General features: G+C 41.1%; 2 protein-coding genes and 1 pseudogene across 2 annotated transcripts; 1 reads left to right on the top strand and 2 right to left on the bottom strand.

Annotated features, from left to right (window-relative positions):
- The first annotated feature begins 215 nt into the window (after positions 1 to 215).
- On the top strand, positions 216 to 2,804 carry LOC143532260 (protein ULTRAPETALA 1-like). Its single transcript, XM_077027355.1, has 3 exons — positions 216 to 698; positions 1,420 to 1,732; positions 2,522 to 2,804. The coding sequence occupies exons 1-3, from the start codon at positions 479 to 481 to the stop codon at positions 2,694 to 2,696; spliced, it is 708 nt and encodes a 235-aa protein (XP_076883470.1). The 5' UTR covers positions 216 to 478; the 3' UTR covers positions 2,697 to 2,804.
- Positions 2,805 to 17,520: 14,716 nt separating this feature from the next.
- Positions 17,521 to 19,479, bottom strand: LOC143532259 (syntaxin-125 pseudogene; annotated as a pseudogene).
- A 1,096-nt stretch (positions 19,480 to 20,575) lies between these two features.
- LOC143532258 (QWRF motif-containing protein 3-like) lies at positions 20,576 to 23,210 on the bottom strand. Its single transcript, XM_077027354.1, has 6 exons — positions 22,644 to 23,210; positions 21,889 to 22,008; positions 21,513 to 21,629; positions 21,075 to 21,164; positions 20,882 to 20,989; positions 20,576 to 20,752 (listed from the first exon to the last, which is right to left on the bottom strand). The coding sequence occupies exons 1-6, from the start codon at positions 23,088 to 23,090 to the stop codon at positions 20,624 to 20,626; spliced, it is 1,011 nt and encodes a 336-aa protein (XP_076883469.1). The 5' UTR covers positions 23,091 to 23,210; the 3' UTR covers positions 20,576 to 20,623.
- Between the last annotated feature and the right edge of the window lie 3,734 nt (positions 23,211 to 26,944).

Here is a 26,944-nt window from a genome sequence, read left to right as displayed (position 1 = left end):
AAACATATACCAAAAGTGTGGTTCTTGAAAAGCACAAAACAAAAAAGAAATCTGTATTATTCCAAGATTTCTTGACATGAATACCATTTTGATTATTATGACAAGATAGGCCACAAGATGAGCATCAAGCTTAACTTTTACATGAATATTATCATGTTCTCTACATTTGAGATCCTTTAATTTACACTTTACCCCCTTCCACTTTTATATATTCCCAAAAAGATTCAATATTTAATTATATTTCCCATTTAGCCAGCTCATCATGTCATTCAATCCAACTCCCATCACCAACCCCAAAACCAACCAATTTCACTAAATAAACGCATAAATCATATAATTATATAAATGATAAAAACCCTCTTGATTTCTCATATTCTACATCAGATCTCTTTCTTGGAAGATTTAAAACAATACCCATTTGTTAATCTTTGATTCTTTTCACTTTTGTGTCAAAAAAGCTTAAAACTTTGTGTGTTTTATGGCGAATATGGAGAATCAGGTAAACGTGAATGGGTGTACAATGTTTAGTGATGAAGAGGTGAGAGAGATGAGTGGGTTCAAGCGAGTCGGTGATGATTACGTGGAGGTCACGTGCGGGTGCACGAGCCACCGCTACGGTGATGCTGTTGGAACCCTTAGGGTTTTTGTTAATGGTGATCTTGAAATCAGCTGTGAATGTACTCCTGGTTGTGATGAAGGTTATTATTATTATTATTTACCTACTTGCATGCTAATGTGTTATAATTTTACCATGGATTTTTAATATTTTACAGGTACATGTTAAGTGTTTGATATATCTGAATGATGTTTGGTTTTTATCATGGTCTATTTGTTTATCTTTGCCTGCTAGTATTACAGTCATGATCACTGAGTTTGAATGGTGTCTGCTTTATTATTATTTTTATCATGATTTGCAGGGTTCTGTTATTTACTAAACACATGTTACATGTTTACATGATCACAAGAAGTGTGTGTGTTATACTTCTACAGTTATACATGCCTGATAAACATAGTTATGTGGTTGCATTACATGCTAGAAAAGCCAGTTTAGCATCCTTTAGGCTGCACAAATTAAAAAGTTGTTTTCCATCTTATATCATGAAGATACTAAGGTTTTAATGTTTTATTCAATCTGGCCATTTAATATTTTATTTTTATGGTGCTGAATTACTGATGCTTACAAATATGAAAGGTCAATTTGAAAAATATAGATAAACAAACATTTTGATGAACAGAAACCCAAGCAATTTTGATGGTGATGATACCTCATGATCATTGAAAAACTAACTTTAAATGCTACTTTAATGTTTTCCCCTACTCATAAATTAATAAATCTTGTTTTTGAGCGAACTTTATTAATATTTATTCATAAATGTTGAACCTTTATGCTTTAATTAGTGAACTTTTTTTAACATTCAGACAAGTTGAGCCCAGCTGCATTTGAGAAACATTCTGGAAGAGAAACATCAAGAAAATGGAAGAATAATGTTTGGGTGATTGTTGATGGTGAAAAAGTTCCATTAGCAAAAACCGCACTTCTTAAATATTATGATAAGTCTTTGAGCAATGCCGGGCACAGATCACAGGCTAATTGTCATAGGGATGAGTTTATTCGATGCGCAAAATGCAATAAACATAGACGGATTCGACTTCGCACAAAAGAGGAGTGTCGTGTGTATCATGATTCTTCTACAAATGATAACTGGAGTTGTTCTGATATGCCTTATGACAAGTAAATATTATTTCTTCTTAGTCATCATTTATTTATGATTTCTTTTCTCCTTAAAATTTTATATCTGCCTATTTTTGCAAACAAACAGAAACAACAAGATGGTTCAAATTGTCAATTGTTTATTGTGATTATTCATTATTAAGTAACATGTTCGTCTCAAAAGTCAAAACAGAAAATTTTGACTAAATATCTTAAGGGGCCAGGATGGATTGACTTGCCAACAACTTTTGTTGCGTATTCTTGAATTTTGTAAATAACTTAAGTATTATTAATGTTTAGTACAATTACAGAAGCTATTTTACACATCGGTCAAGTTTGACCTGTCTGACCCGTATGATAAAGAATGGTACGGGTCAAATCGGTCAAACGGGTCAAATTGATGTTCATGCTTGCTTTTTATTAGTGCTTGTTCATGTACAGTTGTACACCATTAACAAACACGAACATGTTAATTTTGTTAATCAATGAACATGAAAAAGAAACTTTGATTAAAGTTCAAAGAACAAACACAAACGTATCATGTTCATGTTCATGTTCATGTTCATGTTCATGTTCATGTTCATGTTCTTTTCATTTAGAAGCTTAGTTTACACATTTGACTTATGAGAAGTAAAAGATAAACTAAATTATTCGAATTTCTTTTTTTAAATGGTTTGAAATGACCGGTTATGTTCGTTTTCATTTTGTAACTCTGTTTTATTAAACTTATCATATGATTTTAATCATGTATTTTGAATGTAAGCATACCTTTTATTTATGTATCATCATATGTTACATACTGTTTTTCAGGATAACATGCGATGATGATGAGGAACGAGCAAGCCGGAGGGTATACAGAGGGTGTACGCGTTCACCAACTTGCAAAGGCTGCACATCATGCGTTTGCTTCGGTTGTGATACGTGTCGGTTTTCCGACTGCTCGTGCCAGACATGCATTGATTTCACCATCAACTCAAAAGCTTAGGAGTTTATGAAAATCTTAAAAACATGTTGCTGTTGGCATGTTATGCTACTTATTTAAAAGTCTTAGCGGTAATTTATTCCCTTTATTGGAAACACTACTTTTTTAAACATGCATTCTATTGGTATGAACCCTTTTATATATTAGTAACTCTCATATTTATTTATCAAATGTCTTTGTTATCTTTTATTTAGGGAGAAACTTATATGTGTATATCTAATAATGCATGCATTTAAGTATAATGTGCTTTCTAACATCCATGATGGCGGTCCCACATTATTCACCTACTTTTTTTTTCTTATTTTTAATATAACTTTATATAAAAATATATTATTAAAGTGTACGTTGTATTACATGTGTCATAAATCAATCCTAACGTGTTACATATTTTAAATTTTTTGATAAAGGAGACATGGTGTTGTTTGGTTAACATATATAAACTAGTGTTTAGAAACAAGTGGTATGGTTTGATTAAAATATATAAACTTGTTAGCATTTGAAATGTTGAAGTCTGTGCTCTTGTCCGATTGTACTTTGAAACTTTATCTTGCTTTCTAGATTTAGCTTCCAGATGTCTGCAACTTGCCTCCAAAAGTATATTTGTTTATTATGAATTTTTAATTTTTGATTATTTATTAACCCATGTATATTTTGTTTTACCGTTTCACAATGTTCGAAATCATCCGCTTCTAATACATTTGCAAGGAAGATAATTTTAAAATAAACTCACAGCTGATTTTAGTATTACTTTGACCACCGTTACTAATAAAACACAGATGATGCATAAATAGATCATCAAATCACGCTAACAAGATCATCAAAATCTCATATATTAAAATCACGCTAACAAAAACAAGATTGTAAAAAATCATGCATAAATAGAAATTAGTATTATTTTAAACGACTCTATCATTAATGACATAATAATAATAACAACATTATTATTATTATTATTATTATTATTATATATGTGATTCTCAAATAATCTATAGATATTTTGGTCTTGTGATTTGTGAAGATTAAAAACATATTTTGTTTTATAAACATCATTCAAAATTGTAAATGTAACACTTCATTTATAAACGTTCTCTTTTTTGTAAAAGTTTGTCTAGTGATCTCTCATCATATATTCTCAACCGTTTGTCTATTTTATGCTTAAATTGCTTGTATTTCATTTTCTTAAAGTTTTGACTTTGATAACGATTAATCTTGACAATGCAAAACAAGGTCGAACCTAGGCACCAATGGTAGGAACAATGTGTTTTGCTCCGTTGGAGCCTGTCTTTTTGAGTTCTTTCCCGGTAAGTTGATGTTGATGATTGATCCACGACTTGACCATGGCTTCGAACGTGAACCTTCTTAGTTCTTTTCTTTTTGAAGAATACCTTGTCATGTAGTAGCACCTTTGTCATCAACCTTACTACCTTAGGTTCTCTCTATGTGATTTCCATTTATTTCTTTTCAAGTTTTGCAGATTTGAGTACATAGGAGACATGTTTAAAATGCATTCTATTAGAAATGTAACACATGTATTATTCTTGGACCGTGATACCCTAAAGGTACTAAAAAAATTAAAACTCGTACTTTTTTTGAACGACTAACAAATAAAAGCCCGGCCGCCTGGGGTAAACGAATGGAAAAAGGTGACCCATACGTCCGTAATCACAGACAACACCGGGTAGCCCAAGCCCACACCATCTTTTTTTCCAGGAAAAACCTACCCGCTGAAGGCCCACTAGGTAAAACCCTATTGGAATCAGATTCAAACTTGAAACTTTGTGACTTCAGCCCAAATCTTTACTTTCCGTCCGATCCTAGTTGAGACAAAGCTCATTGGCTTAAAACTCATACATGATAAACAATTGAAGGCCTAATATTATTATCAATATCAAAATATACATTTTATTATTGGATCAAAATACACCAAAAGTTCACTAAAAAAATTAAGCCCAGACATGATAACATTTACAACATCTAGGACTCGTTTGCAAGACCTGTCACCCACAAGTATGTATATATTGACTTTATGTGTGAGTAAGAATTGACTAGAACTCTAGAAGTGTATAGTGATGGAGTAGTGGTGATGTCCAGCAGAGTTGGTTCAGAAGTGGAGTGTGATCTAGTAGAGGTGATGTAACATTTGATTGGTATCTTCCTTTGTAGCCATTTGAGGAAGAAATGAAGAGACATCTAGTCACGGTGGGGTATAGTAACTATAGTTGTGGGTCACATATAGATGTGGAATAGTTGCATTTTATTTCCTCATATAATTCTAAATTGTTACATACTAAAGTACTTTGTATGTCATATATTACAGATATTAAAAAATATAACATTATAGTACTTCCATAAATAAAATTTCAACAAAAGAACACAACAGATTGAAAGAAGATATTCGTGAGTTCGAAAATAATCACATATATCCATATCAATCATCTGCATACAGGGTTGTATGTACACATCCACCATGGACGACACAACACAATGTACTAGCGTGTGGACACACACGTCTGTAGGATTGATCCAAAGACCGTGCAACCCGACGTGTTGGCCTATTGCTCTAGGAATTATGGTAAAAGAAGAGATATTTTGGTCTAGTTATAGTGTCATGGAAGGAGTCACACCACCAAATGAGAATGTATAGAAGTAACAAATAAAAGAGTAATTGAAGAGGTAGGTCCCAGCAGAGCCCAGTTGGACCCGCAAGACTCACCTGGAACAGGGACGTCTGCGCAACGACCAACTGCTCCCGCAGGACCCACCATGCTCAGAGAGCCTTACGCGCAGTACGCCAGCTGTACCCGCAGGGAAAGCCTCCCAATGGTGAAGTACCCCCGCCTTGTTCCCGCAGTTGCGGATACAAGCCATCAGGGAAGGCTACCCGCATTGACAGCAAGGCTACACGCACAAGGCACTAGCTACTTCAGTAGTCACATGAAGGAATGAGCAAGGCGGGAATACTCCCGCCTAAATGAGCCAGTCCGTATGCTTCTGGAAGATCTTTTGTACTATACCTACTAAGGTATGGGCAGAACAGACGATCTGACCAGAACAGCCCATGAACCAATCACAGGGTGACAGCTCACCGACAACAGTACGAGGAGGAGCACCCTCTAGTACTGTTTGTCACTATTAGCCGCAGCCTACTCACCAACCCTTACTATGGGACGTGCGCAGCCTACAGTTGGTGGAACAGTGCATAGCCGGCAGTAAAGGAACAGTATACAGCCGACCTTGTTACTGTTGGCCGTAACCTATCCACCAACCAGCATGGCCTGTGCATAGTCCACTGTTGGTAGAACAGGAATACTATTCAGCCGGCTGTACCTTCTAGGAAACCTACCTTCGGCTATAAATACTCCAACACCTTGGAATGGTAAGGACATCATCTGATATCTCATTATCTTATCTAGCAATCTCTTAATATACACTTATATTCAGAGCAATCTAGTCTGATTCTCACGCTGGAGGGTGGTCACAAGGAGGAACCCCCCCTTCTCAGTGACGAGCTTACGGTGTCTGTTTTGCAGGTCACCTGAAGAACAACCTTCTCTGCTGGACCTCATACTCGTGGGAAACATTACTTAACCCCTAGATTACCAGTAATCTGCCCGGGGTCCGGTTAGTGTTTCTTCATTGGCGCCATCCGTGCATAAAAGCTAGAACTAATTCTTAGTTTTTTCAAAAATTTCTGAAGAAATGGTTAACGTTACTCCGGTCCCAAGGCCAGTAAGTAACCAAGAAACCCCGGTGACCACAACCCCAGCAACTGGGAACACCGGCGGTTATACAAATCTTACGAACACTACCCCGGTTACCCAAGCCGGGGCAAGTGCAGTAAATATTCCACTGGGGTTCACTGATGCCCAGTTGGAGAAACGAACGAGGGTCCCTCGCCAAACACTAGATCAAGTTAAGGCGTGGGCCGAAGCACATCAGAAAGAGTTCCAAGCTGAGTTGGATGAACGCTTGCGTTCAGTTCAACAGGCTGACGAATTCGGCAGTACTCGCCAACATCTCAATATGAACAGTGAGTGCGAGTACTCAGACGATGAGCGGGAAGAATCCGATACCGACGCAAACCCTCGCCATAAGGCAAAAGGGAAGCGTAAGGAAACGGACTTCCAACCGACAAGGAATTTTGGGGAAGCCTTTAAACCAACAAATGCGGAGAGAAACCCGCGTGACTTCTCCAAAACCTTTAGACCAACTGCTGCAAATGCAGGAAAGTCTAAGTTCGCAAGGGACATGGCGGAAGCAATCGCCCCGAGAAGTGCCAAACAAATGTCCAACATCGGCACTTATGATGGTCTATCCGACCCAGACGACCACTTGAACAGATTCATTGCGGGGGCAACCGTCAGTAACTGGACGGAACCCACGTGGTGTTATATGTTCCAGATGACTCTGGTTGGAGCGGCCAGGGCATGGTTCGATCGTTTACCGGTCCACCACATTTATGATTGGGGGGACTTTCAGAACAAGTTCAGCCAGCACTTCAGCCAGCAAAGGAAATATACTGAAGAACAGTGGACGATCCTCAACTGCGTTAGAGAAGAGGATGAATCTTTACTAGACTTCATCACTCGCTTCAACTCCAAAAAGCTAAGTCTCGGCAACATAAGTGAAGATCTTGTTCGCGCCGCTTTCTTCCAGGGCGCCGAATACCCAGAGCTTATCCGCACATTGACGGGTAAGGACGGCATGCCATCAACATGGGATGCCATCTTGACGGCGGCCAAGCGCTTTGCCGAGACGGAGAAGCAACTGGGAAGGGATCTTTCCCAGAGTACACACCTCTACACGCAGAGGACTAGAGAAAACAATGTTCGGATCGCCCGGCAGAACAAAAAGAGGAAGCTAGGTATCTGGCAGTCAAGGGTAAACTTTGACACCTCATCCAGCTCTCACCCTCTTGTTGGCGGAAGAAATAACACACACCCTTCAAGCCAAAAACACCGGTGGACGCCACTCACCAAAAGCGTCACGGAGATATTTGCCACTGAAAAGCTACCATGGCCAAAAGCTCCAATGATCCGGCAGCGACCTAATGCGGATCAGAGTAAATCCTGTGACTTCCACGGGACAAAAGGTCATAGTACGGAAGAGTGTACATCCTTGAAGGATATTGTTGAAGCATTCGTCAAGGATGGAAGACTGGCACACCTGGTGGCATCAATCAAGAAGGGAGGAAGGAACGACAACCGGTAACGAGGCAACGGACGAAAGCCCGTTGACATCAGCATCAACATGGTTCATGGTAAGATCAGAGGAAGAAAAAGGCGAACGACAGAACCATGCGCGTGGAAGGAAGCTGAGGTGCGCTTCCCGCGAGTGCCAGGAGGACCCAGCAAAGAAGGCCCTATCGTCATCAAAAGCCAGCTGGGGCACTACATCACTTCTCCCACTCTTGCTGACAACGGCGCCTCGTCAACGGTGATGTACAGGCAGTTCTTCGACAAGCTAGATGACGAAGACAAAGAGCGCCTGGAAACGATCTGCGCCTCGATGGAAGGGTTCGATGGCAGCACAAACACCCCCCTGGGCATCCTATCTTTCCCCGTCACTCTTACAGACGAGAATCACTCACGCACAGAAGACGTGGATTTTGTCGTAATGAGGAAGCCACACCACACATACGACATTCTCTTCGGAAGAGACGGGATGGCAAGATTCAACGCCGTGGTATCCTCAGTCCACGGCATGATGGGATGGCCAACAGCTGAGGGTGTAGCGATGATCACTGGCATTCCCCAGGTATGCATCGCATCTGTCTCATCTAAACCCAAACCAAAGATGGATAAACCAACCATCACCGAACCAGAAAGATGGGCCTTCAACGGCAAGTACCCTGACCAGGCCGTCTCCATTGGCCCAACAGTTGTTGATCCCACACGCACCTTACTCAAGCGCTTATTACAGAAAAACGCTGACATCTTCGCGTGGACACCAGCTGACATGACTGGTGTACCCCGAAGTAAGGCAGAGCATAAGCTCAAATGCGATCCGGCTGTTACGCCAATCGTACAAAAGCGCAGAGTGATGGGGCCAAAACAAACTAACGCGTGTAGAACCCAAGTCAAGGAACTCCTTGACGCAGGCATCGTACGCGTTAGTAGATATCAAACATGGGTTGCAAATCCCGTTATGGTACCGAAGAATAACAAACAATGGCGCATGTGCATAGATTTCAAGGACTTGAACAAAGCATGCCCCAAAGATTGTTATCCGTTACCCGAAATTGATCTTAAGGTGGATTCGTTGGCACCGTTCCGCCTTAAATGCTTCCTGGACGCGTATAAGGGGTACCATCAAATCCACATGGCCGTTGATGATCAGGACAAAACCGCTTTTCGGACGCCCGATGGCACATTTTGTTACCAAATGATGCCATTCGGACTTAAGAATGCCGGGTCCACATACCAACGCCTGATGGACAACCAGTTTCATGCCCAAATCGGGAGAAACTTGGAAGTCTACATGGATGACTTGGTCATCAAAAGCCCTGACCCAGAAGCGATGTTGAAAGACATCGAAGAAACTTTCAACACGCTCAGGAAGATAAACATGAAGCTCAACCCGAGCAAATGTGCCTTTGGAATGGAAGAAGGGAAGTTCTTGGGGGTCATCGTCACTAAAGATGGCTTCAGAGCGAACCCTGAAAAGGTCGAAGCCATTATCAAAATGGAATCACCTACTACCATCAAACAGGCTCAGACACTGAATGGACGACTAGTAGCACTTAATCGCTTTTTGGCAAACCACGCGGATAAGTCGTTTCCCTTCGTGTCAACGTTGAGAAACTGTTTAAAGAAAACGCACTTCCGCTAGACACCAGAAGCGGAAGCAGCTTTTCAGGAGATTCGGTCACGCTTGATCGAACTCCCAACGCTCACAGCACCAAAAGCGGGAGAGGAGTTAATCCTATACCTTTCCTCAACAGATAGAGCAACCGGGGCAGTCCTGCTAGTAGAGCGAAAAGGCATCCAGATGCCAATCTATTATGTCAGCCGTATCCTAACAGACGTAGAAACCCGGTACTCTACCCTCGAAAAATTAGTCTTAGCACTTATACACGCTTCACGCAGGTTAAGACGATATTTCCAGGGTCACCCAATCACCATCCTCTCCAACTTCAAACTTGCAAACGTTCTAGGTAAACCCGAGTTATCGGGACGCCTAGCCAAATGGGCAATTGAGTTGGGGGAGTACGCGATTAAGTATAAGCCAAGACCAGCCATAAAAGGCCATGTTTTGGCCGACTTTATTGCGGAAGTGCCTGCATCGCGGGAAAAAGAGTGCCAGGAAGAGGCTCAACCCTCTCCAGCACAAGACATCAATGATGTCTGGCGACTCTACACTGATGGAGCAGTCAGTAACGAGGGTTCAGGCGCAGGGCTGAAACTAACCAACCCAGCAGGCCAAGAATACACTTACGCTATTCGACTGGACTTTCCAAGTACGAATAACGAAGCCGAGTATGAAGCATTCTTGGCTGGGCTGAGAATTGCGCGTAAGATGGGAGTGAAAAACTTGGAAGCCCACGTGGATTCCATGTTAGTAGCCAATCAAATCAACGGGACGTACACGGCCGTGAACGACACAATGGCCCTGTACCTCGCACAAGCAAAATCCCTTATGCGCGATTTCAACGACTGCAAAGTCATACACGTCAAGCGAAGTGAAAACAAATCTGCGGATGCGTTAAGCAAGCTTGCATCATTAGCCTTCACCCACTTAGGAAAGGATATCCGCATTGAACTCCTCGAGACACCTTCGGTCCCGCACAAGGAAATTTGTGTCATCCAAACCGGCACGGAAACGTGGATGACACCAATAATAAAATACCTTGCGACAGGTACACTACCAGAGTCAAAAGCACAGGCAAGAAAACTACGCTGTAAAGCACTGAATTATCAACTCATCGATGACATCCTTTACAGACGTAACTTTCTTGGCCCACTCTTAAGATGCGCGGACAACCAAGATGCTGACTACCTCCTAAGGGAAGTACACGAAGGCATCTGTGGAGTACACGCAGGTCCCCGCGCTGTTGTAGCTAAGCTAAACAACGCGGGATACTTTTGGCCGGGGATGCATACGGATGCGCTGGCATACATCAGAAAATGCAGGTCTTGCCAGCTCTACGCACCCAACACGCACCGCCCGAAGAATGAACTTGTTCCAGTCACCTCTTCATGGCCATTTCAGAAGTGGGCCATCGATGTGACAGGCCCATTTCCTACAGCAGCAGGAAATGTTCAGTTCCTAGTGGTAGTCATCGACTACTTCACCAAGTGGATAGAAGCAAAACTCTTAGCCCAAACAACCGCGAAATATATCAAAAAATTTATTTGGGAATTTATTATTTGTCGTTTTGGACTTCCCCAGAATTTGGTGAGCGATAACGGCACCAACTTTGCTGACAAGAAGCTACAACAATGGCTAAAAGAACTTCAAATCACCCACACCTTTACCTCAGTGGCACACCCGCAAGGTAATGGTGAGGTGGAAAGAGCAAACAAGAGCATCGTCGAAGGCATAAAGAAAAGACTCTTGGAACACAGATCCGGCTGGGTGGACGAGCTTCCGCACGTCCTTTGGGCAAACAGAACGCTGAAGAAGGCCAGTACTGGAGAAACCCCGTTCAGTCTCACTTATGGCACTGAAGCCATGGTCCCGGTCGAAATTGGCTTACCCTCACCAAGGGTCTTGATTCAGCCAGAAGACAATGATGCGGAAAGACGGTTGGACCTTATGCTAACCGAGGAACGCAGAGACTTAGCCTCAGTGTGTGAAGAGAACTACAAGCGACAAATGCAAAAGTACTACAACACGAGGGTAAAACTCTGCAACTTCAATGTAGGAGACTACATACTGCGTAACAACGAGGCTTCGAACCAAGAACGCCCAGGAAAGCTGGCCCCGATCTGGGAAGGGCCATACATTATCAAAGAAGTCCTGGGAAAGGGCGCATACCGGCTCGAAAGGCTCGATGGCACTCCCATCCCAAGAACATGGAATGGAGCTCAATTACGCAAATGTTATATGTAGATCAATTCCAAACTTGTAAAGGCGAGAGCCACTTCTAATGGAAATGATTCTCCTTTCACAATGTGTTGATAGCCTTACCTTTATACTTATGAACTTCCCACACTAATGTGCCGGTATTCACCGCATAAATGGGGGAAGAAGTAAGTCGTTACGTGTGGAAGGCGGCAAAACCCGCATAAACACAACGCTAAAAATCTCAAGTTTTAAGGAAAACCTACACGCAGGTCAGATGTAAGTAAAGTTTAGCCATCCTTGTAAGTGCAAGTGACGGTCTTACCCGCACAATCACGAACAAGGAAGCAAAACTTCAACCTATCATCTACCACGTCCAAAGGTTAACTTAGTCTGAACACTTAGAAAATTTCAAAGGAAAAGATGAGGAAAACTTCCACGTAGGTCAGATATAAGTAAAGTTGAGCCATCCTACTAAGTGTAAGTGACGGTCATACCCGCACAATCATGAAAGAGGAAGCGAAACAAACTTATAATTTACCACGTTAAAAAGTTAACTTATCTAAGTACTAAAGAAATTGCTAAGTTAAATCAAAACAGACGTAAAATAAACAAGGCAAAGAACTAACACAATCTTTATTCCATCAAATTCAAATATTACAAAGATTGCTGGGTGCATACCCACATACAAAAGAAGCTATACAAAAACAAAAATCTACGCTAATGGTGGAGAGGGATCTTCAGGATCATGCTTCAGGACCACTTCCACTTGGACCCGCACCATCAGTAGAGCGTGGCGGTTCAAGGAAAGCTTTAAGAATAGCTAGCCCATCATCAGCAGCAGCGACTTCGTTTACCTTCTCTACCACCGGATGCGGGAAGGCGGCATACTGATTCACTGCTTGGTCATAAACAGCTTCAGTATCCACATTATACAAAGGGAAGTTGGAAGGCGGGATGCCTTTCTCAACAAACCCTAGACCAAGCAGGAAGCCGGCCTTTTCCCCATCCTCATGAGAAGCGTTGAGGGCTGTGCTCATAGCATCGTCATAAGATGTCTCCGTGAAGACCCGATGCACAACCTACAAAAAGAAAAAAAATACAAGTATCAAAACCTTTTCTATTAACAAAGAAAAGCGTGAAGAAATAAAGCTAAAAATACCTGAGACAACGCTTCTCGAAGAAGCCATTCCTTGGCCACCAGAGCTTCTTGGAGGGCGGCTTGAGCTTGATTACAGGCGCGTTCGGCTTCACTTTTATTCAGGTTGGCAAGCAACACTTCCTTTGCAGCAGCCTCTTCGACGCCCTTTAGCTTCCGCTCAGTATGGTCAAGCACGCCCCTCTGGTCCAGGATCTCTTGGAGCTTCTTCGCGTCCTCCATCGCCAAGGCATCATGAGCCTGCTGGAGAGCCTCTAATTTGGCTTTAAGCTCCTCATTCTCCACACGTAGAGGCTCCGCAACAGCTTCAGCCTTTGTGGCCCTTTCAGTTGCGTTCCTAGCAGTTTCCATAGCCAGCCGAAGCTGTTCATTAACAGCTTGGGCAGCCTTGGAACGGGCCTCGAGACGAGCCTGAACCTCAACTTCAAGGGCCTTGAGCGCCTTCTCCTTCTCCGCGGCCGCGGCGGAGAGCCTCCTATTCTCCTCCCGGACAGCGCGCGCCTGAGCTACTTCTTGAATGCGAGCTGCTTTTAACTTGTCGTTTTTACGACAAAGCAGATCGACGCGCGGCTGCATCCGGGCCAGGAGAACCCGAAGCTCATTGGTTAGCCTACCCTCTTGGTAGCTAGCCATGGCTTCCCCCAACGCACCACTGGGAGCTGCGTGACGAGCCCAATCCACGCACTCCACAGGGGTGCGAAGGGTTGTTCCTCGGCGGATGTTCCATCGCGGAACATATACTTCATTGGAATCCGACACTGCAAAAAACAAAAAAGCAGTTAGGAAAAGATGATATATAAAAAAAAAATATATATATAATAATAGGCTAAGAGAACCCTACGCACCTGTAGGGTCGATAACAGGCCGATAGCCGCCAAACCCGTCACCTGAACCCAAGGGAAATCCGTCCAAGAGGTCAGGTAGACGGGAAGGAGGCAGAGGTTGGCGAGAAGCCCCATGCATACCTGAAGGATCGGCCGTCGATGCCGATGACGGAGGAGGCATGGTGAAGTCCGCCGCGGTCGCCGTTGCAGAGTCCGCAGCAAAAGTAACCGCCGGCTCAGTGAAAGATGCTGTAAAAATGGCACTGACAGCCGGCGGTGATGTCGTCACAGCTGGAACAGTTGGCTCAATGGATTGAGCAACTGAACCAGCAGAAGCAGGCGCAGCCGCCTGGGTCGTCGCCTCAGGTAGGCTGACCAAGCCTACCGTCATGGGCGGGGTACTCTTCCCTGCTCCACCCTGGAATGCGTCAACATCCACGCCTGCACAAAGAAAAGTATTAGAGGGAAAACTATGAAGTTAAAAATAAAGTTTGTACTTACGGGTTTTCTTGAGCTTGAAAGTACGGACATGCGGGGATGAACCCGATGGAGCCGGCCTCTTTGCGCCGCTCACCGTCGTCATCCGGGGCTCTCCGGAGGTGACAGTCGTCACAGCCTCCGGAGCGGTGGTCTTCTCACCACCGGGGTTCCCCGCCACCTCTTCGCTTTCGGCCTCGGAGTCAGACCGAGGCACCGGATCGGCAGTGGAGGCCACCTTCTCCTTCCCCTTCCCGCCGGCAGCCTTCTTCTTCCGCACCAACGGAGGACCATCTGCGGATTCCTCATCCGAACATAAGATTAGAGGAATTCCAGCAGAGGTTTCAACATTGAGGGGTCGAGGGTCGAATAGCGCCTTACCTGGCCGCCTGGCGCTCAGGATCTCGTGGCCTAGCGGGTAGACCTCCACGAACCGATCCGCCGTTTGTTCTAGGATGGGCAACTCGTTCTCGTCTAGAGCGCGAGTACCCATCCGAGCGGGACTGTCAGCCTCCCGCGGATGCAGGAGCGACTGCAAGTCGTTCCCCTCTGAAATAAACAGGAAAAAAGTTAGAAGAGATTCTAAATCAACAAAAAGAAACAGAGCATACCATAAGGAACAGAGTTCGAACCGTATTCGAGGACGATCGGGATCTTTCGCGCATCCGCATCCTTCCACACCCGGCTCATCCCGAGCATCACCATCCCGGACTCCGCAAACCGGTAAACCGGAGATTGGACCCGGGATATCTTCGAGAACCATTCCGAGGCTTGGGAGAGCTTGCCCATTTTTAAATTTCATGGCAAGGGGGATGGCGCGAGCAGAGAGGTAGAAGAACTCCCTCTTCCACGAACGAAGACTGCGCTCGGTTGCGCAAATCTTCAAACCCTTGATTCGGGTTATCAGGGTATACCACCCCTGGATGCACCTCCAGGAGTAGAAGGTCATCAGGCGGTCGACGAAGGGCTCAATGCCCAGAATCCGGCACACCCACTCGAAGTGGCGAATCTTCGCGATCGCCATCGGGTGCACCTCGGTCAGGTGCACACCGTGCCTCTCTAGGACACGGTACACAAACTTTGTCAATGGGAACCTAAGGTTCCCATAAACAAAGAATGCAGCATATACCCCGATCTTGCCTCTGGGGGCATCATACACCGTCTGATGGGGTTCAGGAAACTCAGGCTCGAGAGACTCGAGCATGAACTTCCTGACGATGTACTGGTACAGATCGACAGGCAGAGCACACTGGCACTCGCCAGCAGTACTCTTGTCATCGGTGAACACCCCAGCCTCCTGGGCTGTAGCTTCGAGATCGTGAGAAGACATCTTGCAGATGAAAGAAGAAAACGATTTCGAGAGAATGCTCGACTGAAAAGTTGAGTATTCACCGGAAATCGCTTTGAAGATGAAGAGAAAAGTGAAAGTGTGGATTACAAAGAACCCTCTCCCCCTTTATATACTAATCGCAATTAATGCGATGAAATTAATGCGGAAGAGAGAGAAATCGAAGGTGCAATGAAACTATGACACGTGGCAAAAAGCAAGCTGGCAACAGCTGTTGAAAGGACGCGTACCATTAATTTCTCGGCCACGCGCCCGAAAAATCGCGCCCACGCGCCTGAAAAGGCGTCTGGAATGACCATGTACTGTCACGTCACCATAACTTCCTGCACGTCCTGACACAGTCAGAAGAAACCGTCGCACGACGTTTCAGAGGTTCGGACTGTTCTTATCCTTTCACCAACTCTTCGAATTTCAAAAAATTCAAAAAAGATTCAAAAGTAGGCGGGAAAATACCCCTTACCTTGGCAACCAAGTAACCATAAGACGGGTGCGGGTACAGTGTCAAGGCAAAACCCTTCACATATTTAACACCCGCAGGGAATTGACACCAGGAATACCTTGGAAATAAAGTAACCGTAAGACGAGTGCGGGTACAGTGTCAAGGCAAAACCCTTCACATACTTAGCACTCTGCAGGGAATTCAAACCAAGAAGGATCTTCTGGGCCATGCTTGCGGAAACGGGAATAACATCCCCGCATGACGGGAACGTCGAGAACTATATTGTTTGAAACTCCAAGATGGAATTGGTGGTTTTAGCATAATTGATCACTATGTTGAAAACTACCAAAACCCCATGGAGAATCCACACAAGTGGGACTCAACGCTCCTGACTTGCGAGAAGGTTACAAACCTACCCGCTTCATACCCTAAGATCAAGCAGAAAAGTCGGGAATTTCTGCGTGACATCAGGAAAACCGCGGGAAGAATCCCCACGGAAAACCTTAAAACTAAAAACCCTTTTCAAAACCCCTTGCTAAGTCCAAAAGTTCACCTCACTTATTAATAATTCATGAGAAGAACATTGGACTGGGGGGACTTGAAGAGGTAGGTCCCAGCAGAGCCCAGTTGGACCCGCAAGACTCACCTGGAACAGGGACGTCTGCGCAACGACCAACTGCTCCCGCAGGACCCACCATGCTCAGAGAGCCTTACGCGCAGTACGCCAGCTGTACCCACAGGGAAAGCCTCCCAATGGTGAAGTACCCTCGCCTTGTTCCCGCAGTTGCGGATACAAGCCATCAGGGAAGGCTACCCGCATTGACAGCAAGGCTACACGCACAAGGCACTAGCTACTTCAGTAGTCACATGAAGGAATGAGCAAGGCGGGAATACTCCCGCCTAAATGAGCCAGTCCGTATGCTTCTGGAAGATCTTTTGTACTATACCTACTAAGGTATGGGCAGAACAGACGATCTGACCAGAACAGCCCATGAACCAATCACAGGGTGACAGCTCACCGACAACAGTACGAGGAGGAGCACCCTCTAGTACTGTTTGTCACTATTAGCCGCAGCCTACTCACCAACCCTTACTATGGGACGTGCGCAGCCTACAGTTGGTGGAACAGTGCATAGCCGGCAGTAAAGGAACAGTATACAGCCGACCTTGTTACTGTTGGCCGTAACCTATCCACCAACCAGCATGGCCTGTGCATAGTCCACTGTTGGTAGAACAGGAATACTATTCAGCCGGCTGTACCTTCTAGGAAACCTACCTTCGGCTATAAATACCCCAACACCTTGGAATGGTAAGGACATCATCTGATATCTCATTATCTTATCTAGCAATCTCTTAATATACACTTATATTCAGAGCAATCTAGTCTGATTCTCACGCCGGAGGGTGGTCACAAGGAGGAACCCCCCCTTCTCAGTGACGAGCTTACGGTGTCTGTTTTGCAGGTCACCTGAAGAACAACCTTCTCTGCTGGACCTCATACTCGTGGGAAACATTACTTAACCCCTAGATTACCCGTAATCTGCCCGGGGTCCGGTTAGTGTTTCTTCAGTAATCGATATAGTAGTAACCGATTTAATGGATTTAAGTCTACTAATATCTCAAAGTGGTGATGTAATCAAAAGTTAAAAATGTGGGTAAATATTTATGTTGGTATGTGGAAGTGGATATGAATATGGATATGCAAATGTACATGTATATGCATACCTATGTATATGTGTATTGGGTGCAGCATGTGTATTCTAACATGCCAGAAATATTAAGAAAACATAAACCTCACATGATGATCTGCAATCGAACATAAACAATAAAATCATTGTTCGGATTTCATTTCACATTCAAAAAGGATCATACGTACACATGCATTTTGATGTGCGGTATCAGTGGTGCCTGTGAGGCCAAGACCCTGAGTAACAGATGCGGTTAGAAGTCGATCTATAAGAGGGAATTCTGAGAGTTTCCAGCTTGATGAGCCGCCATTGATGAGGTCATTTTTGCACATCTGAAAACTTCTCTTCTGGATCGCTTTGTGATCACAAAACGAGAAGTTGAATGCTTACAGGGAATAGCATTTTATAAAAAGTCGCAGTATCTGGCTTGAAAGAATCACTTATACAATTATACTTGAAACATTCAAGAGTCAAGACATGCATCTCCTTTTCAATATTGTACCCAATGCCAAAATCAGGACCATTGAGATTTTAAAGTCTAAGTAATCATTCGAATAAAATTTGTTCCTAATTTACATACATGCTTCCAACAAAACTCTAGAATACAGGTCTTAAAAGAAACATTGGGATTTAAAACTTTGAACAAAACTATAATATCATTATCTACGCATCAACATGGGGAACCAAACAGGGTAAAGTGCAACGATAATCAAGACAAGAACGACGGCAATGGCTAAGAATACACATTTCCTCGAGCTCTTTTGTAACTGCCTCGCTTCCACTAATTGCTCCGTTCCACGATGGACAAATGAACTCGCGTGTAAAACGTTGCTCTCAATGTCGTTTAGTTGTTGCCCTTGAGCTTCTACTAGCGCGGCCATATCCAAGAAGATATGGTGGAGTTCTATCAAGTTTTTTTCTATATCTTTGACGGCGTCATGTCTTTCTTGGATTTCTGATATTGTATCCATAATTTGACCCCGACCTTGGTCTTGGATAGCTTTCTGAAGGAAATCTTCGCCTTCACCGCTAGATATTAAATTTTCAATTAATTCTTCGTTTGCTGTTTCACCCGTTAATGTATGATATCTTCTCCCAACGGTCTCTTTGTACTCTTCATTCATTCGAGCTCTCAACGCTTGGAAGTCATCCATCATGGTCTTAAGCTTCTTGCCTAAACCAGTAACAACTGACGTGCTCGTCCGGTCAGTGGATGAGCCAGGCCCACAACCAGGAACCTTACGATGCTCCGCATTTGACTTGTCAAGGGCCACGAGCTTTCCCTTAATGACCTTTACACGTTTCAATACCTGCTCTACATCCGAATCCATCTTCGCACGAAGTTGTTTCATGGTTTTGGCATTGTGAATCATCTTACTTTCCTCATTTGCTTCTTGTAGCTTTTTATGCAGCTTCTCAACGGCTGACATGTCTTCTTTAACATTCTCCACATCAAGGAAGAATTTATCAAGATCAACCACATCATTGGCAGCGGCACCACCCGCCTCGACGTCATCCGGATAAGTCTGCTTGAAAGAATTAGAGAATAGATCGTTCATCTTGATTAGCTTTCCCCCCTCTAGATAGTTTATCAAGTTTCTAACAAAATTTATATAAATTATTTATGAGATAGACTATAAGATTCTTAACATAAAAAAAACACCTTCTCTCCTTCTCTCTAGGTAAAACAAGAAGGAAAATTAAAAATTAGAGGAAATGGAAGAGAAGGTGAAAAAATGCAAAAGGTTTATCATCTAATAAATGTAATCATTTTCAATGGAAGATAAGTGACATTGGTGGGCTAATTACTAAATTTTAAAGGGTCAATAGTTAAAGTAGGAGAAAATTTAGTGGTTGCAAAATCAATTTAATCATCTAATACATCGAAATTCATTACCCATGGATCGAAAGAAAAACCGCTTTAACAAAAAAAATGATGGTATATGTGTATCTTCAAAATTGGCTCTCAAGAATTCCATGTTAAGATCTTGAACTTCTTAGCATGGTTGGGATTTTATCTAATGCAATAACAATCTATATGCGATTAACATGTTAATTTTACATATATATGTATTACAACAAATGTTATAAATATTAGGAATCTACTCTAATGTTTACAAACTAATACAAAACTTAGAATAAGGTCTAATAATTATATCAGTGGTCCACTTTGCTGAGAATCAATACTAGGAAAAATAAGCATCATCGACGAACATGATCCATCAGTAATCACCATTCAACTTAAAAAGTAGAAACCTAAAATACTCATAGGTAAACACCGACGAATATCCTAACCCACAAACTTGATAAATCATCCTTCATCACCAATGGATTATTGACGGTCACTAACGGCATTAAACCAAACATTGGTCATCGACTATAGGGAATGTTTAGCAATGGATTACTGGTGGATAACTTGTCGGTGATATATAAAATGCGATTTTGGATATGACATATTCTCGCCCAGACTTTACAGCCATTTGTCAGTAAGAATAGGTAGCAATGAGCGTATCAGTCGGTGATACTTAGGATAAGATTCTCACTCAGGCTTTTCAGTTGTTAGTTAGTAAAGTCAGTTTGAGAACACCACATCATCGATAATATGCACTATGTTATTACACCATCCAATCTTCAGCCATACGAGCCATACGGGTTCCAACCATATGAGCCGGATGTATATTTCTTGAATGCAAGCGCATACATAGCGCTATATGGGCAGTAAGGCTTTTCGGCTATGTGGATCGTTTAGTGTACAACACCAATAACATTTCGATCGACATGTTTTGTGACAAAATTGGACGCCAGTTAACCCAAAATGACTAATAATTAATATGGTGAATATGACTTTACTTTTTAAAAACTACTTTTATTAGTTGAATCTTTTACTATAATTCTGTTTAAAATAAAAGAAATATAATTATATAAAGTTAATTAGTATAAAAAGAGTAATAAATTGAATTAGTTTAGAAGAGACATTGGGCTACGCACATCAAGATGAAAAAAAGTATTTTTCATTTACATTTCGTTGCATCATGATATCTATTTCTTCTTGTTGTAAACCTTGAGCTTCAAGTAAAGTCATTTTCATAATGCTACATCTTAGACTCCTCTCCTCAATCTGTCATACACAATGAACAACGTATTAGTGTTACATAGAATTAAATTAAACATATACATGATGAATGTATTTTTAATATTTTATGAATGTGAATATGTCATGATGTCTAAATGACTCTCAAATAACCACCTCTGATGTCGAAATGACTCTCAAATGTTCGAAGCACTCTTCAAGCAACGATGTCTCCTCAATTGCAACCTTGGCAAGCTCAGAGAATATTGATGCGGTCTCGCTAGTCTGTTGAAATGCGATTATTATTTTTGAACAATATGTCATTTTAGTTTGTTAATATTTTTATTCTTAAAAATATACAGAATGCTACCGTGGGCATGAAAGACGTTGCCATAGCCATGGCCGAGTCCACCAAGTCTGTTCCGTGTCTAAGTGAAATGGAAGTTGCTTGAGGATCCATCTAAAGAAACGATTAGTATAGAAATAAATTAAGTAAATTACAAAAAATTAATAGTTATTCATTTACGACAATTTAACCTTTTTAATATTTCCTTTTATCTACTTTTAATATCAAATGATCTCAAAAGTATAAGCAGATTTTAGCTCATGCAAACTAACACCAAATATACTCGCAGAAAGAATTTGGAAACTAAACTTTGTCAATTAAATATCATAGGTATTATAAATTTTGATTTTATTGATGATCTACTAATCTTAAAAGGTTGATATATTGGAAGAAATAAATAATTTCATATCTTATTTGTTTCTAAAATATTCACAATTCTCTCAAAACAATTTAAAGGCATACCTTGGCTCCTTCAATAAGGGGAACCCTGCAAGCAATGGCTTCTAAACAATCTTTGATCGTGGAAATATCCGACGTATGTCTCCTTTCCATCTCTTTCCATGCTTCCAACATTTTCATCTACACAATAATCACATTATGAGACAGACTTTATCAAGCTTTCAAAATATAACTTGAAATGAACTGAGCTCTAGCTCTTTAAAGTTTTACATGTCATGTTCTACATTTATCAAGTTTAATATACCACCGGTTTCTTAAATTGTGCTATGTTTACTCTCATTAAGTTAAATAACCAAGTTTATGTTTTATCGAGTTTTATAATACCATAAACTACTCGTTAAGTTACGTGATATTCTTAGTTTAGAGGCAGAATACTCACTTGAGAATGAAATATTGTGTTGAGCTTAATTTCCAACTTCTCTTTCTCCATTTGTAATCTCTTTTGTAACACAGATTGTTGAAGCATTGCCACACTTTTCCATGCTTGAAATAAATCATTCTGTAATCGTCCAAGTAAAAAAAAATCACGTGATTCTATAAATGATATTGTGCTTAACTGCTTTTACAAATATTTTGGGTTTGACCTCTTCAAGTCAACCTAACTAGAATTATCATAGATTCACTAGAGTGTACTTTTATCACTTTCATAATAGGAATAAAAAAAATATTAGACCGTTCACCATGAAAATACTAAGAATTGGTCTTTTATCTTTATTAAGTTAAATATAAAGACATACATGTGTATAACGTTGTCATTTTAAAAATTAACAAAAACAAAAGGCTTAGTAAATAAAAATAATAATAATAATAATCAAAATGTCAAATCATTTTTAGACTGTTTGACTGACCCAGTCAACTAAACCGGTTTAGTTTGTAGAATTTTATTAAAATCAAGGTTGCAAAAATTGTCAGGTGGACCATAGGCGGTCGACTAAGGAGTTGGGAGTACTCGGCCTTAGTCGGAGAGTACTCGGAGATGGCTAACCGAGAACTCGGCTTAGGCGGGAATTACTCGTTGAGTACTCGGCGCCTAGGCGTGAGTTTACAACCATGAATCCATGATTGAAACCGATTAAACCAGAACGTAAACCACTCTAGTTTTGCCGATTCAACACATAAAAGTTTGTAGCATACCTTAGCTTTGCTATCCAACGCATCATTAATAACATTTGCTCTAGCATTGGCATATCTCCACTGCATCCAACTCCCATGCATCATTCTCAACCGATGAACATTCTCCACCATACCCACACCCGCCCCAAGCGGTGACAAACAACCCGACCCGGTTTTCTTACTCCTGAACAAATCAAGACCCATATGCAAAAGATTCCTCTTACCCGTTCTTGAAGGACTCGTTGGAGGCTTCGAGCTCAAAAGTGGTGAGTTTGCGGTCATTGGGGGCGATTCAGGTCGGCCCGATGGTGAACCCCATTTAGATGAGAGTGATAATGGGTTAGATTTTTTCATTGCATTCTTGATGGTGGATTTTGTTGGGGAACTAGATATTGATTTTCTAGAACTTATTGTAGGTGCCATGTATGATGCTAGAGAGTTTTGGTTTGTGATGAAGGGAGATCCCATATCGCTGCACTCGGAGTCGTCGGTGAAAGAACCTGATTGCGTCCGGGAGTATGTTCTCCGGCGAAGTTCGTTTTCGTCCACTGATAATCTCCCTGGGGTTATTTCTGCACGTAAACATACTTTTTTTATAGATGATATATTAAGTTTTATGGTATTTGAGTTTTTGGATGCTAAATATATAACTTCTTTTTTTTGGAAGCTTAATGGAGTCATTGGCTATGACTAGTTTGGTAGAAAAAAAAGGTGATCGTTAATTTTGTTATTCTCTTTGTCAAAATGATTAATTTGATGGTTTTCACTCCTATTTTTTAGATTCATAGTTGCTTTAAGATTTAGCTAAAGCATTTGTACTTTGTAAGTGTATTTTAAATGTTTTTATGATTCCGTTCACGCATGCAAACTTGGCCCGTTCACCTACGTGCAAGCTAACTCCATTGAGTTTGGTGAAAAACTTTCTAAAGTTCTTTGTGACTAGAGAAATCATGAAAGTTTATTTTTGTGTCTAATTCCATAGAAAGAAAAGGCTTGTTAAAACTTAAGGTGGTGTTTGGGATTTTCCTTATTTCAGCCCCCCTTATTACTTATTGTCATAATTAACTGATCATAAATCACAAGTTATATCGTTACAAAAGTGTAACTTATGAGTTATTGCCCTCGTAACATTAAACTTAACCTTAGTATGAGAGTTTGCTTGTTAGGATACCAAACAAGCTACCACAATAACAATTTTCATAAAGCGCAAAAAAATGCAAAACATAATTCTAAACACCCAATTAATTAAAATAAAAATAAAAAAATATTGATTACCCACCTACATGCTCCATGGTTCCATCAGCGGCTGATGATTTAGAACTCGATCTTCCGATGAATCTAAACTTTCCGGTGTATCGCATCGACCCACCTTTAATACCTGCAGGCTTATGATTCTCCTTCAAGTTATTATTATTATTATTATTTTCTTTCTTAACATCACTCTCAAACCTATTAAACTCCGAACAACTTCTTTGCTTCCTAAGAAACGACGACCCCACACTACTATCCCTTTTTCTATCGCTTCCAAGGTAATCCGCTAGCGTCACAACACCGCCACCGCCACCGGGTGAATGATCAGGCTTTAATGAGTTCGAAGTTGATGACGGCCAAACTCCACGTACTAATCCATTGTTTCTAAAAGATGATGATCTTGGTTTTATGAGGTGGTCGTTAGATAAGACATTGTGGTTTTTATTGGGTGACGGTGGCAGCCACGGTGGTGGTTCTGCGGCGGATACCGGTGATAGGTACCGGGATTTTAATGTATGGGTACCGGAGATCGTCATGAAGGAAAACAAAGTAACAAACGTTAGGTTTAAAAGTGGAGGTTATATCATATATAGTACGGGAGATACGGTGCCGGCGGGAAGTTAATTATTTTTAAAGATTTGTTTTCTTGTTTTAACGATTTTTTATTTTGTAAGGTTTGTGTAACTTTTTATAGAAGTTTATTTTTTACAAAATTAAAACTTTAAAATGTTGAAAGTTACACAAAGAAAATGAAAGGTGAGTTTATAGAGCCACTTGGGAAGTTTCGACAACTCCGTAGTTATTTTATATGTTGTGCCGCCGCCGCCGGCAGCAATACATATCAACCACTAGCGACGTGTGCCACGTGTGTATCACAATATATAATTTTGATTTTCACAATCTTAATCCTTATTATATTACCCGTTTCTAAATTTCAAAGAAAATTTTGGGTATTTTTTCATGTTTCTTTCAAATTTCTTTCCTTTAATCAATTTTTTTTGTTAAACCATAATTTAATCAAATATATAACTCAAATTTTCTCTATCCTTTTAACTTAGTTTCATCTAACATTCGATGCACATGAAGAAATCGAATTACTATAAACAAATCATTATCTTACATCGATTTGGTCGTCATTTTTCCTATCATATAGAAAAGGGTAAACATATAATTTTCTCATATGATATTACGATTGACGGTTTTATGATTAGGAAAATGCTAGGATGCTCATAATAGTGTTCTCAACCTTTTAGAGTTATACCTGTTGAGTCTAATTCTTTTGAAGAAGAGCTTTCTTTGAAGCTGTTTGTGATATACTCGTTGGGTCTAATTCTTCTAGATTGTATTAAAATAAGCCCTAGCACTATATTAACTTAAAGAGCAAGTGGTTATGTTGGCCAAAGAATAATTGATAAGACTATGTGGTGTGGATGATAATTAGTTTATCAAAAGTGCTCTCACGTCACTACTACAAAGACAGTAGAGCATTAACCAACTAAACCATGAAGTTGTGTAGTGAGAGGGGCAGTTAGTTAATTGAGATGATGAAGATGGTTGGACCAATAGGGGGGGGGGGGGGGGTAGTTAATTGAGATGAGATGATATGTGGGATGAAGCCGATGCCATTAGAACGATGCAGGGGGCACCCTCTTTTACTTCTTTGTAATGGTTTTGATGGTTAAAGTGGATGAGGTGGCATGGATTGACGTCCCACCATCTCTCCACAACGCTTAGACTAAAAAAGAATCACATGTTGCTTCTCGTGCGAACAGTTTATTACGAACCAAGAAATTGCCAAGATATTGGCTTAAGAATCAAATGCAAAACATGCTGAACGGGATGACACTAGTTTTCATTTTTCTAGCACGAAACTAACATACTAATAATAATACACCAATATCTACCACGTGACTGAACCCTCATCCTCCAAGGGAAGGAGCATTTTAAAACATAACAAGATATATATACCATTAAATCAAATGCCATTTTGTTTATGCTAGTTTTGATGACTATGTCAACCATATATTTGGAAGTAGAGATAATCAATCGTGAGAGTAAGTAAAAGGATGTTAAGCAAGCATAGCTTGATTTCTACACTAAGATGTGAAGAATGATATTATTAAGCAGCTAAAAAGGTAGGGTGTACATCTAAATCTATTTGCACTTTTGCAGGGTTAGAGGACAAGTTGCAATTAGCAAAAGTGGCAAAAGTTTATGCTTAAATTAAATGAAGCAAGCTCAAAGAGAACAAGAAGCACACAAAACTATGAGCAAGAACGTAATGAAGACCGCTTATGATGAGAAAGAAGTTGATGACAAGAATAAAGAGAAGAACCATTTGAAGGAAAAAGGTCACGGTTATGGAAGAAGACTTGCCCAATGAAGACCAACAATCTTGCTGAGCTTGTTCATGAAAAAAGGTTAAAAGAAAATGCATTTAGGGAGTCGATTTTTTTCTACCGTTTCCTCCTCCATAGCCAACACCTGCTAAAAGAAAGCTTGAAATGAAAGATCTACATCAAAATACAAAGATGCAAATAAGACCAAAAACTATGGAAGAAGTGGTCATGGCTATAGCTGAAGATGATGATGACGATGATGACTTGATGAGGAAGAGGAAAGAACATGCCGTGCATTGCATTATTTTGAAGACCTAATTAAGTTATTGATGATGAACAAGATTGAACCCGGAGAACATATTCAAGTATGTAGTTCAAGATTGATGCTCAGGCTTATTTTTTAGTTAGGCCTAGTGGTAAGTGTAACGCCTAACATAACAGGTTAAAAGGCAAAGAACAATATATTAAATTAAAAAATTAATATGAGTGAGATGAAATTAAATGCATTAAACCATTTTCTTTGGAGAAGGTATAGTGAAAGTGAGAAAAATAACTGATATGGTGCTTATATGGAGTTAAGAAGGATTAGAGTATATCCCATAACCTTGTGGAGTACAGAGTTAGTTACGTTAAACATATATGATTCCGAGAATAAGTTAATTATGATTTATTTGTTTAGTTATGAAGTTGAAAGTCTACATTCAATTCTAATTAGACGAGCCTCTATGGGCG

Source organism: Bidens hawaiensis, unplaced genomic scaffold (assembly GCF_021521415.1).
Source record: "Bidens hawaiensis isolate Kalapana, Puna unplaced genomic scaffold, B.hawaiensis_p1.1 tig00009425_1, whole genome shotgun sequence".
NCBI classification, from domain to species: domain Eukaryota; kingdom Viridiplantae; phylum Streptophyta; class Magnoliopsida; order Asterales; family Asteraceae; genus Bidens; species Bidens hawaiensis.
This window is presented reverse-complemented; position numbering and strand designations above follow the sequence as displayed.

Coding starts and splice junctions, on each gene's coding strand:
- LOC143532260 (XM_077027355.1), top strand. CDS start 479: ATGGCGAATATGGAGAATCAGGTAAACGTGAATGGGTGTACAATGTTT. Junction 699..1,419: donor TACTCCTGGTTGTGATGAAG/GTTATTATTATT, acceptor TTTAACATTCAG/ACAAGTTGAGCCCAGCTGCA. Junction 1,733..2,521: donor TCTGATATGCCTTATGACAA/GTAAATATTATT, acceptor ACTGTTTTTCAG/GATAACATGCGATGATGATG.
- LOC143532258 (XM_077027354.1), bottom strand. CDS start 23,090: ATGGGATCTCCCTTCATCACAAACCAAAACTCTCTAGCATCATACATG. Junction 21,630..21,888: donor ACACAATATTTCATTCTCAA/GTGAGTATTCTG, acceptor ATTATTGTGTAG/ATGAAAATGTTGGAAGCATG. Junction 21,165..21,512: donor CCCTTATTGAAGGAGCCAAG/GTATGCCTTTAA, acceptor TCGTTTCTTTAG/ATGGATCCTCAAGCAACTTC.